This window comes from Thermobia domestica, chromosome 1 (assembly GCF_964235325.1).
Source record: "Thermobia domestica chromosome 1, izTheDome1.hap1.1, whole genome shotgun sequence".
Taxonomy (NCBI): Eukaryota; Metazoa; Arthropoda; class Insecta; order Zygentoma; family Lepismatidae; genus Thermobia; species Thermobia domestica.
In genome coordinates, this window is record NC_137454.1 from 48795026 (window position 1) to 48808207 (window position 13182).

The window sequence follows — 13182 nt, forward strand, 5'->3', positions numbered from 1 at the left end:
AAAAAGCAACTGTATCTATTTTGTTAAGAGGACTAAGAAGCAATTGTATCTATTTTGTTAGAGGACTAAGAAGCAATTGTATCAATTGTTAGAGGACTACGAAGCAATTGTATCTATTTTGTTAGAGGACTAAGAAGCAATTGTATCTATTTTGTTAGAGGACTAAAAAGCAATTGTATCTATTTTGTTAGAGGACTAAGAAGCAATTGTATCTATTTTGTTAGAGGACTAAGAAGCAATTGTATCTATTTTGTTAGATGGCTAAGAAGCAATTGTATCTATTTTGTCAGAGGGCTAAGAGACAATTGTATCTATTTTGTTAGAGGGCTAACAAACAACTATCTATTTTGTTAGAGGACTAAGAAGCAATTGTATAAATTTTGTTAGAGGGCTAAAAAGCAATTGTATCTATTTTGTTAAGAGGACTAAGAAGCAATTGTATCTATTTTGTTAGATGGCTAAGAAGCAATTGTATCTATTTTGTCAGAGGGCTAAGAGACAATTGTATCTATTTTGTTAGAGGGCTAACAAACTACTATCTATTTTGTTAGAGGACTAAGAAGCAATTGTATATATTTTGTTAGAGGGCTAAAAAGCAACTGTATCTATTTTGTTAAGAGGACTAAGAAGCAATTGTATCTATTTTGTTAGAAGACTAAGAAGCAATTGTATCTATTGTTAGAGGACTAAGAAGCAATTGTATGTATTTTGTCAGAGGGCTAAGAGGCAATTGTATCTATTTTGTTAGAGGGCTAACAAACAACTATCTATTTTGTTAGAGGACTAAGAAGCAATTGTATATATTGTATTAGATGGCTAAAAAGCAACTGTATCTATTTTGTTAGAGGACTAAGAAGCAATTGTATGTATTTTGTCAGAGGGCTAAGAGGCAATTGTATCTATTTTGTTAGAGGGCTAACAAACAACTATCTATTTTGTTAGAGGACTAAGAAGCAATTGTATATATTTTGTTAGAGGGCTAAAAAGCAACTGTATCTATTTTGTTAAGAGGACTAAGAAGCAATTGTATCTATTTTGTTAGAGGACTAAGAAGCAATTGTATCTATTGTTAGAGGACTACGAAGCAATTGTATCTATTTTGTTAGAGGACTAAGAAGCAATTGTATCTATTTTGTTAGAGGACTAAAAAGCAATTGTATCTATTTTGTTAGAGGACTAAGAAGCAATTGTATCTATTTTGTTAGAGGACTAAGAAGCAATTGTATCTATTTTGTTAGATGGCTAAGAAGCAATTGTATCTATTTTGTCAGAGGGCTAAGAGACAATTGTATCTATTTTGTTAGAGGACTAAGAAGCAATTGTATATATTTTGTTAGAGGGCTAAAAAGCAATTGTATCTATTTTGTTAAGAGGACTAAGAAGCAATTGTATATATTTTGTTAGATGGCTAAGAAGCAATTGTATCTATTTTGTCAGAGGGCTAAGAGACAAATGTATCTATTTTGTTAGAGGGCTAACAAACAACTGTCTATTTTGTTAGAGGAGTAAGAAGCAATTGTATCTATTTTGTTAGAGGACTAAGAAGCAATTGTATCTATTGTTAGAGGACTAAGAAGCAATTGTATATATTCTGTTAGATGGCTAAAAGGCAACTGTATCTATTTTGTTAGAGGACTAAGAAGCAATTGTATATATTCTGTTAGATGGCTAAAAGGCAACTGTATCTATTTTGTTAGAGGACTAAGAAGCAATTGTATGTATTTTGTCAGAGGGCTAAGAGGCAATTGTATCTATTTTGTTAGAGGGCTAACAAACAACTATCTATTTTGTTAGAGGACTAAGAAGCAATTGTATATATTTTGTTAGAGGAGTAACAAGCAATTGTATCTATTTTGTTAGAGGACTAAGAAGCAATTGTATCTATTTTGTTAGAGGACTAAGAAGCAATTGTATATATTTTGTTAGAGGAGTAAGAAGCAATTGTATATATTTTGTTAGAGGAGTAAGAAGCAACTGTATCTATTTTGTTAAGAGGACTAAGAAGCAATTGTATCTATTTTGTTAGAGGAGTAAGAAGCAATTGTATCTATTTTGTTAGAGGACTAAGAAGCAATTGTATCTATTTTGTTAGAGGACTAAGAAGCAATTGTATCTATTTTGTTAGAGGACTAAGAAGCAATTGTATCTATTTTGTTAGATGGCTAAGAAGCAATTGTATCTATTTTGTTAGAGGAGTAAGAAGCAATTGTATATATTCTGTTAGATGGCTAAAAGGCAACTGTATCTATTTTGTTAGAGGACTAAGAAGCAATTGTATATATTTTGTTAGAGGGCTAAAAAGCAACTGTATCTATTTTGTTAAGAGGACTAAGAAGCAATTGTATCTATTTTGTTAGAAGACTAAGGCGCAATTGTATCTATTTTGTTGACGGGTTAAGAAGCAACTGTATCTATTTTGTTCGATTTCTCCTGACGAACTACTTGTAATATTCATGAATAAAATTTTCGAATAGTTACATACAACCAAAAAGCAATCTGGCCGGTTAGAGACTATCATAGACTGTAGTTTCGATTATTTGCTAACGAATGCTATATGATACATATCATATAAATAAACAGCAGACTCATCTTTTTATTCTGATATATTTTCAGTTTGTATGATTTCGATACTCTCTAGAACCCTTTTCAATAACATTTCCCCTAGTTGCATTTGCATCCTCATATAGGGGGTAAAAGTCATGAAGGGGTTGTAACCGTGAATAACTTTTATTATTATTATTATTATTATTATTTATCATTAGTTTTCATTGATATTTCACAGACTTAAAAGACCAAGGCTGGGAGATGGTTTACACTTATGTGTGGAATATGATCTCAAGCCCCAAAATAAAACATTTTTCAACTTTCTGTCATGACTTACGAAAAATCCGAAAACTTTCTGCAAGCATTTTAGTAATGGCGTAGTAAAATTACAACATGAAATTTTCAAGCAGATAAAAGCAAGAAAGTTTTTACAATTCTATTTTTCTAAACTAAACTATATATATAAAAAACAAACAAATAAATAAATAAATAAATAAATAATAAAATAAAAAAATACAGCATTCTTATTTATGAAGAAATATACTGGGAGCTTATAGGGCTTTATAACTGAATACGTATTCAATCACGAAATTTCCACATATATTTACTAAAACAGAATTAAAGGCTGTTTTTTTTTTTTTTTTTTTTTTTTATCTCAAAACATGGCGATGAATCATGTAGCTTTCTTTGAATCCTTTTTACAATTCTGAATGTCATCTGTTTAGACATTCACTTGTTTTCAAAAATAGGCTTGAAATGGTTATAGTATTGACTGTCATATTTCTGACATAAAGCAATTTTGAAAAAATTCCTGTTTTCGTTGTAACCAGCAGATGGGCCATTTATGGATGTAACCCAACGTATCAGTTGTGCCAATATCATCAAACAAACCATCACTGGCTCCAGGGCGACTAGTCATAATATTGCTAATTAGAGACTCTAGCTTTCACAAATCGTCCGCAGGTAGCCATTTTCTAAGTATTACAATCATGTTATAACTTCGACGGCAGGTCTACCACGCAATGCGCAATGGTTCAGCAAAGATCATCCCACCACCGGATAGCTGTCTGCTAGTCATAATTTGGCTGCATCCACTGTAGCAATGGTGACTATAGCGCTCATACTGGCGACTGTACGTATCGCTTACTTTTCCTTTTAGCGCCTCTTAAGTTTATCGGTATATTATGACTACCAGACGCTTAATTGCTCTGAATTGTGTTTTATTTAGGGAGAAGAAAACCTTTCTGCAACCGTAATTTTTATTTATAGAGTAGGCAATCTTTCTGAGGCAATAATTTTCGTTTAGATGTAGCCAACTTTTCTACTGCCCGCATTTTCTTTCTGCGACATTATCGCATCGTCGCTTGTTGTTGTGCTTTGGGGATCTCAGGTAGGTGCCGTGTCTACCATTATAGGCCTGTGAAGCGCATGATTCATGATTCATGGGTCAACACTTCCAGTCCGAGTACTTTTGTTTCAGCACGAATATTGTCCTTGAGCTGCTGTATTGTTTGTGGCTTGTTTACATACTTTATTCTTCAGATAGAACCCAAAGAAAATAATCAAGCGGAGTAAGGTCAGTTTATGTTAGTGTTTCTCGAGACGATGCGATGGATGAAAATGGTCCTCAGAAGCCCAAGTGAAGCCCTTACCGTGTGTGCTGTGGCCCTATTTTGTCGATACCACATCTTAGGCATGCTCTCCACTGCAGAACTAGTTACATTAGTCTCGGACTAGAAGTTTTAACTACTGTCATAAATCATGTGCTACACAGGGCTCGTGTCTGTGAGGTCTATAATTGCGGACACCTACATGAGATTACATTCCACACATAAATGTAAACACTCTCCCATCTTTGATCTCCAAGTCTGTGAAATATCAATAGAAACTAATGGTTAATAATAATAATAAAAAGTTATTCACAGTTATAACCCCTTCGTGACTTTTGTCGTCTTCGAGATATTTCTGAAAAATTTGAAACACAATTTAAGTTGCGCAGTATCACTTCTTATTATCCGAACTTATTCACTTATACATATCCATTCATAATCACGTATTTTCAATTGTGTGTTATCACTGTTTCTGTGTAGAAGTACTCTTTTATGTATGATAGAAAAAAATACGTACGTTCTTCTCACCGAAGATTCATGAATTTTGCTTATCAAACACTATGACTTTTCACCCTTTAACTCGAACAGTCGGTAAAAAGAACGTACATTTTTCCCCCCTATCATACATAAAGGAGTACTTCTAGATATAAACAATGACACACAAAATTAAGTCTCAATGTTAATGAACGGAAACCTGTGAGTAAACAAATGCGGATAATAACAAGCGATACCCTGCAACTTAAAACTGTTTCTCAAATGATCCTTAAAAATTGTTCTAATTTTTAAGGAATATCTCGAAAATGGTTATATAAAGAGGCAAATGCAACTAGATGAAATGATATTGAGAAAGGCTACAGAGAGGATCGAAATCATATGAACTCAAAATTCATCAGAATACAGAAGTACGTGCTTGCTACTCATTCAGGAGTTTCTAGTTTGTTAAGTTTATTATTATTATTATTATTATTATTATTATTATTTTAATCTTTACATAAACTTCAAGGATTATACGACAGCTATTTTGTTTTCGACTTCCGTTAAGTTCCCTGAGGAGAACCAACTGAAATGACGAAAGTTGGATAAGACAAAGCTGTTCATTGGACGTCGCCCATCCTCCACACTGATAGATAGACTTTGCCATTAACGCACTGTTTCGAAACACATCAACTGCAATCGAAGCACCCGCCAAGTGTGAACTACATGATGATTTCTCCAGGTGGAAGGGCGTAATACAGCCTCAATTTATCGTCGACTGAGTAAGGATTAAGGCGGGAACTTTAAATGTGATGGCTGTGTGCACGATTGCTGCAGGGAGTTTAAAGAAGGGAACTTTACAAGTGATGGCTATCTGCACGACTTTCTGCACAGAGTTTAACGAAGGACATCCCAACATACACGAACAAAGTAGTCAAAGATGAAAATCTGTGGCAGCACTGTAATCTTGAAATTTTAGGGAACTCTCAGCTGGCTGGAGAAACAGAATTACATAATGTAGTTCACACTTGGCGAGCGCTTCAACTGCACTTCATACATTTTCACACTTGCTACTCCACAACGATTGAACAGCAGAATTAGTCTATCGGTTGTAGGAATGGCTGACGTCGAATGAACAGTTTTGTATCACCCACATTTCATCATCTCATGCGGGTTCTCCTCTATGCCTTAACAAAGATAAAAGTTAAAAAAAAAAAGTACATTACAGTACTATGCTGGTGTATAACTGCTAATTGTAGCTATTAGTAATTCTGGAACTCTGACCAATTTTCTAACCGGAACTCTAACCAAACAACCAGGAAGCATCGAAACAATTTGAAAGATTGTTTTAAAATCCCAGATACAAAGTAAGAACATTTATATCTAAGTGACGCTGATGTATGTTGAAATAATAAATAAAATTTATATTTTTGAATTATTTCAATTTAATATTGATCTAAGTAGATGATTTTGCTTTGTGTTAAAAAAACTCATAGAACGTAATCTTAACACACAGAAACAGAATAAAATAAACTTACATATTACCTTATATATATATATATATATATATATATATATATATACAGGGTGGGCCATTTTAATTAATCCACAAAAATATCTAAAAAATGATAAAACATAGAAGAAATGTTTGAAGTAAACGCTATATATTGCTAAGGGGGAAAACCATTTCCGCCAAAAGTACCCCTCCCCACCCCCCGGAAATGGGGGTAACGGGGGGTAACTTTGAAATGTCAAATGGGAACATGGGTCGAGTAATACTCGTTCGAAAGGTCTTGGAAAACTAAGTAACGCTGTACCAAAATTTGTTTCATATGGAGCACCAGTTTCAAAATGGCCGCCATAATATAGTTCGGAAACTCCAGTAGCCGTAGTATGAAAAGCATGGGAGGTAAATGAATGGAACAAAATTGACATACGTAAATATCATAGGACATATCGAATAGTGTGGTCCCTGTGATCCTAGTGGCCTCCCTGAAGGGGTCTTGGGGGCTAACTTCAAGATTTCAAATAGTAACATGAGTCGAGTGGTACCTCGTTCGATAAATCTTGCAAAATCAAACATCTTGCAGGAGAAAACGATTGAGATGAAATGGCAGTGTTCTCAAAAGGCCGCCAACACATAGTATCAGTGTCAGAGAAAAGGTTTAGTATGAAAGCGATTGGAGATAAATTAACAGAAGAAAAACTGGAATAGGTAACTGACGTAAGGCACATCGAGAGGTGTTGTCGGGGTGACTCCACTGAAAGGTATCCGGGGCCAACTTAAAAAATTTCAAATAGCAACTTGAAGCGAGTAACATCATGTTACATAGACAAATGAATATCAAACAGCTTCTGTAAGAATATTTTCGACATGAGACACCGTTTTCAAAATGATCGCCAAGACATGGTGAATGTGTCTAAGAAAACGTCTAGTGCCCATAGTATGAATACGGGTAGAGATAAATGAAAATAACGAAAATTAGATAGGAAAACCACGGAGCCGTTCCAAGGCTCGAGAATGATACAACAGAGATAAAAATGTTAGAGTAAAATTGCCATAATGTATAGAGAGATATCCAAGACCTGCAAAATAATCTTTTCCTGTACTCTGTATGTGAGCGGGGTGGAAAGTAACAGTGAAAGTTCAAATGAGAACTCTACTTTAATTCGCAAATTAAGGCTACCTTACAAATAGGTATGGTATGGTTGAAACATTTGTTTGTAAGGATGACGCTGTAGTGACTATAAAAAGGTGAAATTTTATTTGAATGGTAACGCATATCTGTATGGCTAAGTATGATTTGATACGAAAACAGAAGGAACGTATTACGAAAGAAGTTGTCGAATAATGCTGTTGCTGGAACTTACAAACGTGTGAATTTGCTAATCTCCGTCGCCACAGAAACTTTTATGCAATGCGTGCTGGTTATTCGGAAAGCAGTTCGGGGATATACGTACACACTGTTTCGTCCCTCAAGCTCACAATATGACATGAGTGCTAATAGCTAATCAAAATGTAACTGTGGCCAAGGGCGCCCATGTTGTGGTTTCCAAGGGAGGCAAGAAAAAGCGACATTTCACATATAGTTTCAAATTTTGCTGTTGCTATTCTAAAAATTCTATTGAGTTTTCGATATTCCGAAGCACAATTTCCTCTAGGGAGGCGAGAGCCCCAATTGCCCCCTTATGGGCGCCCTTGACTGTGGCAATCCGCATTAACTGAGTGCACTAATTCTCTATCCCTGAAGTCTGCGTTCCAAACAGCATTGGGTAGGTCAAGCGTACGCCCGAACCGTTGTCCGGTCGGACATTGAAATTTTGAAGTTAGCTCACAAGATCCCTTCAGGAAAGACGCTGGGATCGCAGGGGTCACATCATTCGATATACCCTATGATATTTACGTATTTCAATTTTGTTCCATTAATCTACCTGCCATGGTTTTCATACTACGGCTACTGGAGTTTCCGAACTATATTATGGCGGCCATTTTGAAACTGGTGCTCCATATGAAACAAATTTTGGTACAGCGTTACTTAGTTTTCCAAGACCTTTCGAACGAGGTATTACTCGACCCATGTTCCCATTTGACATTTCAAAGTTACCCCCCGTTACCCCCATTTCCGGGGGGTGGGGAGGGGTACTTTTGGCGGAAATGGTTTTCCCCCTTAGCAATATATAACGTGTACTTCAAACATTTCTTCTATGTTTTATCATTTTTTAGATATTTCCGTGGATTAATTAAAATGGCCCACCCTGTATATATATATATATATATATATATATATATATATATATATACACACTGGGACATATAATATATAGAGAATGTTTTTTGTTGATTATTAGAATTAATTTATTTGGTAATCTCCTTTGAATGTACTTACCGAGCAACAACCAAGAAACTATTTGGTTCAAGTACGGCAAATCCTTTTTATCGCTAAAGCTACTTGCAGTACTCTGTACGTCCCATACGGCTACAGGAAGTAAGCCTATGATTACGTATACAGCTATTGATTTCTTTGGTTCATTCAGCAGGTGTCTCTGATAGCGTAAATAGAGTGCAGATAACAACAGAAACAGCCAACCAGAAATGCACCTGTGGAATCAAAAAAAGGCTTATTAAAATTATTTTAAAAAATTCTCCTGGTTCAATCACTTAGTGTCGAATTAAAAAAAAATTTAAAAAAATATAGAGTTCATTTCAATTTGTAAATTTTCAAAATTAACAACTTACAATTGTTAAAAACAAAATTCATAAGAAAAGTAAATTCTTTCAGTGTTCAGTTCAGCAAGGAAAATATGGAAACGTGTAAGAAATTTTATTTTGTAAATTGGACACACGATGAGCCATTTGGATGGAAAACATCATATTTTTCACCCATATGTAAATAGCTTTTTAAAAACTATAGCGATATTCATAATTAAACATTTAATATTCACGAACAAAGAAAAAGTCGAAATGGTATTAACCACAATTAAACATTTTTGGTTATAAAGTGAGTGGTTGAGCTTTTAAAATGAATGTTTTAAGTTCTACGTCCTACGATTGTACCGGCTAGGCTAAAGGAGACGATGATGATGAGAAATGAATGAAATGGTGGAATGAAGAAAGTGGGAAGAAACGGGAGAACCTCGAGAAAACTCACGCACACGTGTTTGTCCACCACAAAGTTTACTTGGCGCGAGCTGGGATTGAACCAGGGACCCTATGCATCAGAGGTGAACGCTCTATGACTGAGCCACCGAGGATCCAGGCCGAGCTTTCAGTCGCTTAACTCTGAAACGCCCGTTCTTCGCACGGGGAAAATAGATTTTCGAAATATATTTGAATCCTTAATGAAAGTTTAATGATATAAAACTATAAAACAGTCTGCTTAGGGATAAACTTAGAACACCTCCATTCCCTTAGGAGGCACCTTTTAATCAAAGTAACACGGTGAAAACTTAGCTCAAAGTAGGTACTATGTTTTAAAATTAATTTCGAGCTGTTCAATTGTTTCTCCGGGATGTGATTAGAAACAACACGTGCAGTATAGCTTTCAACATGAAGGATAAAATTATATTAGAAAATATTCTCCTTAAAACGATAATTTTCGAAAACGCTGGGAGATGGGTCCGTTCATTCTTAGTGAAGAGTTTATTTACTGAATTTTGTCTTCTCAACTTAATGGTGCGTAAGACACTCGGTTTTCTCTCATTAATTATGATCTCCGCTTTACCCTCTTTGTATGGAAATGCATTCAAAGTAACATGCTAAAAACCTAGTTGGAGGTAATTGATAAATAAAAATATCCAAAAATCCATTTCAAATGGTTCAGCCATTTTCCCGTAATTAGTTTTTCCACAAGATCACTTTCGTTCCTGAATTCTCTACATCTGCGTGTGTGTCTGTCTGTCTGTCTGTTATTTGCAATTTCGCAGTCGCTGAGATCAATGGTGACACTTCCATTAGCGATGACTTTCAAATTCAGCTACCATTGTATGCGAGTCAGGGGTCATCTGTAAGGGAAGGGTATACCGAGACATGTAAAAATAATCCAAACTTACCGATATTAATGTCAATTCATAGTTTTTGCGGTCGCTGAGATGAATGATAATACCCCCACAGGCATTGACTTGCAAATACAACCCCGATGCGAAAAATGGGTATTTTCAGCTAGTGGTAAATAGAACTAGTCACCTGTTTTCTTTTTCACTCCAATTTCATATCTGACAGTTTCCATCGTTCCAATCAGCAATGCTTTAGTCTTTCTTAAAAAAAAAAAAAAAAAAAAAAAAAAAACGCCACATCGCAATAGTGACTGCAAAAAGGAGTCTAGCGCCTGTAAATACCGAGTCTGGCGTCTAGCTTTCTTTACTCTTAACAAGCCCAATTTTTATCTCCTGACAGTACTTTAACTTTTCTTTTCTTTCTTTTCCTTTTTTTTTTTTTTTTTTATGTACCTGGATGGATCTAAAGTAAATCACAATAAATATGTTATAATGTTCAGCTTCCAGTTTACTTTGAACTTTAATATGAATGGAGCATCATTAGAGGATTTTGATCCATCCAAGAAAGTAAAAATTGGCATTTCAGTGCTCAAACTACTAAATATGTACAGTCAGCGACAATTCCATTTGAGGAAATTAGTTTCGTAAATAACTTCAGAATGGAAGCACAATTTAAGTAGTTTTCAGTTAATTAAAAACGACGTGACTTTCTGTACGTTCCAGCCATACCACCGTTGCATGTTCCAGTCATACCACCGATATTTCCAAAAATAAATTTTACCAAATGAAAAGCTCTTAAATACAGAAAGCTTAAATAATATACTAGAAAGCTCTTAAGACACATACACTTACACTAAATGTATTTTTGCATCTCGTATAACAACAGGCAGAAGAGGAAATATACCCATAAATATACAGGAGAGAGTCCAGGCTGCCGTTAGTTTCCAGTTCCTGCGAGTTGGAGTTATGAAAGGCCATATACCAAGGCCTAACACCCCAACAGTGAGAGCGGGTCGGTGGAAGAAAGAGTACACCTAAAAGAAAGGAAGTGTCAATTGATGAATTTAATGAAATTTACATTATTAATCAAGAATAATTAATCCATGCTAATCTATAGCACAAAGTATATTTACAAGTACGCAACACGGGAAAAACTGCTTTTACTACTGGTAGCCTCACAGAAAGCATTTGTGCCTTCCTCGACCATCACCTCCAATCACACATTCAGAGTCTTCCATCATGCATCAAACACAGAGATCACTTCCTATTCATTGTTCGCTTCAAACAACTAAGCTCTACTCCTTAATGCATCCTAGCTATACAACTTCAGTATACACCAGTCCTAGTTTCCGACAGTCAACACTCTTAAAGGGTTTCTAAACACACGCCTCGAACAGCAACAACACAATACATAATTCATAATCTTCACATATGTAATAAAATAATCTTTTATATTAATTTACGTAATTCCACAGTAGGAGTTACGTTGATTCAAGTTGAAAATTGCTTAAAGGAGGATTGGAGAAGGGCTGTTATTGAAATTAGAAGGTACGAAGGTATGGAAGCAAGTAGGTTTCCACACCTGGGAAAGATAAAAACTTGTAAAAATGAGCTAGACAAACATTATTTCATTTTCAAAAGGACGAAAGTTGGCGTTTTACTGACGTTCGGAAATAAAATTTAGATTGAATTCAGCAAAAGTTTGCAGGTGTGTGTCGTGTTAGTCGTATTGCGAAGGAACCGAAAGAACCTGAGCCAGAAGAAGAGAGATCGTAGCCTACATTCGTACGGTATATAATGTCCTCGCAAATGAAGACGAAACAAGAGAAAGAACGTAATTACCAAAAGTATTTACAAATTTATGTCTAATGTATGTGCAAGACTTAGTGATTTTTGTAGATTTTACAATATACAAGATTTTGTAACTTGCCACCGTTACAACTGTGAAATTTGTTTAGCTATGAATTCTTTTTTAAAAATATTATGATGTTCACTTTAGGTCGTTTTGAATTGTGTCCCATCTTTGCGTGTATAATATCTTTGGCGACGAGTGATATATTTACAGATATTTTATGTACGCTGTTGAAAAGTTTGACGTTGTTAGAAGTCGACTTTTTTAAAGATTTCGAAGAAATCGTAATTTCAACTTAGTCTTTTAAATCTAAGGAAACTTTGAAAATGTTTAAATCAGATAAGAATAATTTGTAATTTCAAATAACTGTTAATAATTATTTTTTGTGGCGCGATAGATAGTCCTGCAACACGAAATCTTAAATTAATACATGCTCTTAGGTATCTCTATGTATTAAATGTGCTAGCCTTTCTACCAATTAATAGCTAATAACAGTAATGCTATGCTATATCCATGAAAAAACTCAGTAAAATTAGAAATGTTTTCGACGAATGACAGGATTATCCATCATTGTCGGTACTAGTCAGTACATGAATGAGGCCTCACACTCATTGGTTCCTCTATATGTTATTAACGATGTTCTGTATTAGCAAAGCGTTATAAAATTGTCAAGGTGTTGGCGGTATATGTGACAAATATCTGCACATGCAATGTTAAGTACCGATTACCTGGTAGTTAGTCTGTGTCACTAAGAATAATAAGATATTTATGATATAAACACGTCAATTAGTAACATACGTTGTACCGACATTGATAATGAAGATATAAATTGTTTCAGACAAGGTTTATTGTGAAGATGTCAGATGTATGAAGTTAGATTTAAAGACAAAGTAAGTCAAGGTTAGTGAGTTTATGGCATAAGATTAAATGAATGATTTGTGGTTATAGTATTTGTGCAGATAGAGAATAAACGGATCTAAATACGAAATTAGATTATTGGTTTAAATAGGTTACATAACAAAGCAACTAAGAGTACAATAATTTTGGGTGTGCATATTATAAGATTGTAACAATGGCGCAGTCGCACATAAACAAAGATACGTTTTCAGCATGATGCGGAGAATAGAAGAATATAGATCCTTAGATTGTGATACGAAAAAAGGGTTGGCAGCTGAAATAGCGCAACGAGACTTGTAGATAGCATTATTA

The 13182-nt window shown here is 34.8% G+C and overlaps 1 protein-coding gene across 2 annotated transcripts in view; it reads right to left on the minus strand.

Annotated features, from left to right (window-relative positions):
* The window catches only part of PIG-N (Phosphatidylinositol glycan anchor biosynthesis class N), a 96560-nt gene that overhangs the window by 35554 nt on the left and 47824 nt on the right, over positions 1-13182 (minus strand). For both annotated transcript variants that reach the window (XM_081757219.1, XM_081757224.1), the window contains exons 10-11: positions 10974-11155; positions 8516-8727 (exon numbers count right to left, since the gene is read on the minus strand). In XM_081757219.1, coding sequence (XP_081613345.1) covers positions 8516-8727; positions 10974-11155 — 394 coding nt within the window. The remainder of the gene's footprint in view (positions 1-8515; positions 8728-10973; positions 11156-13182) is intronic.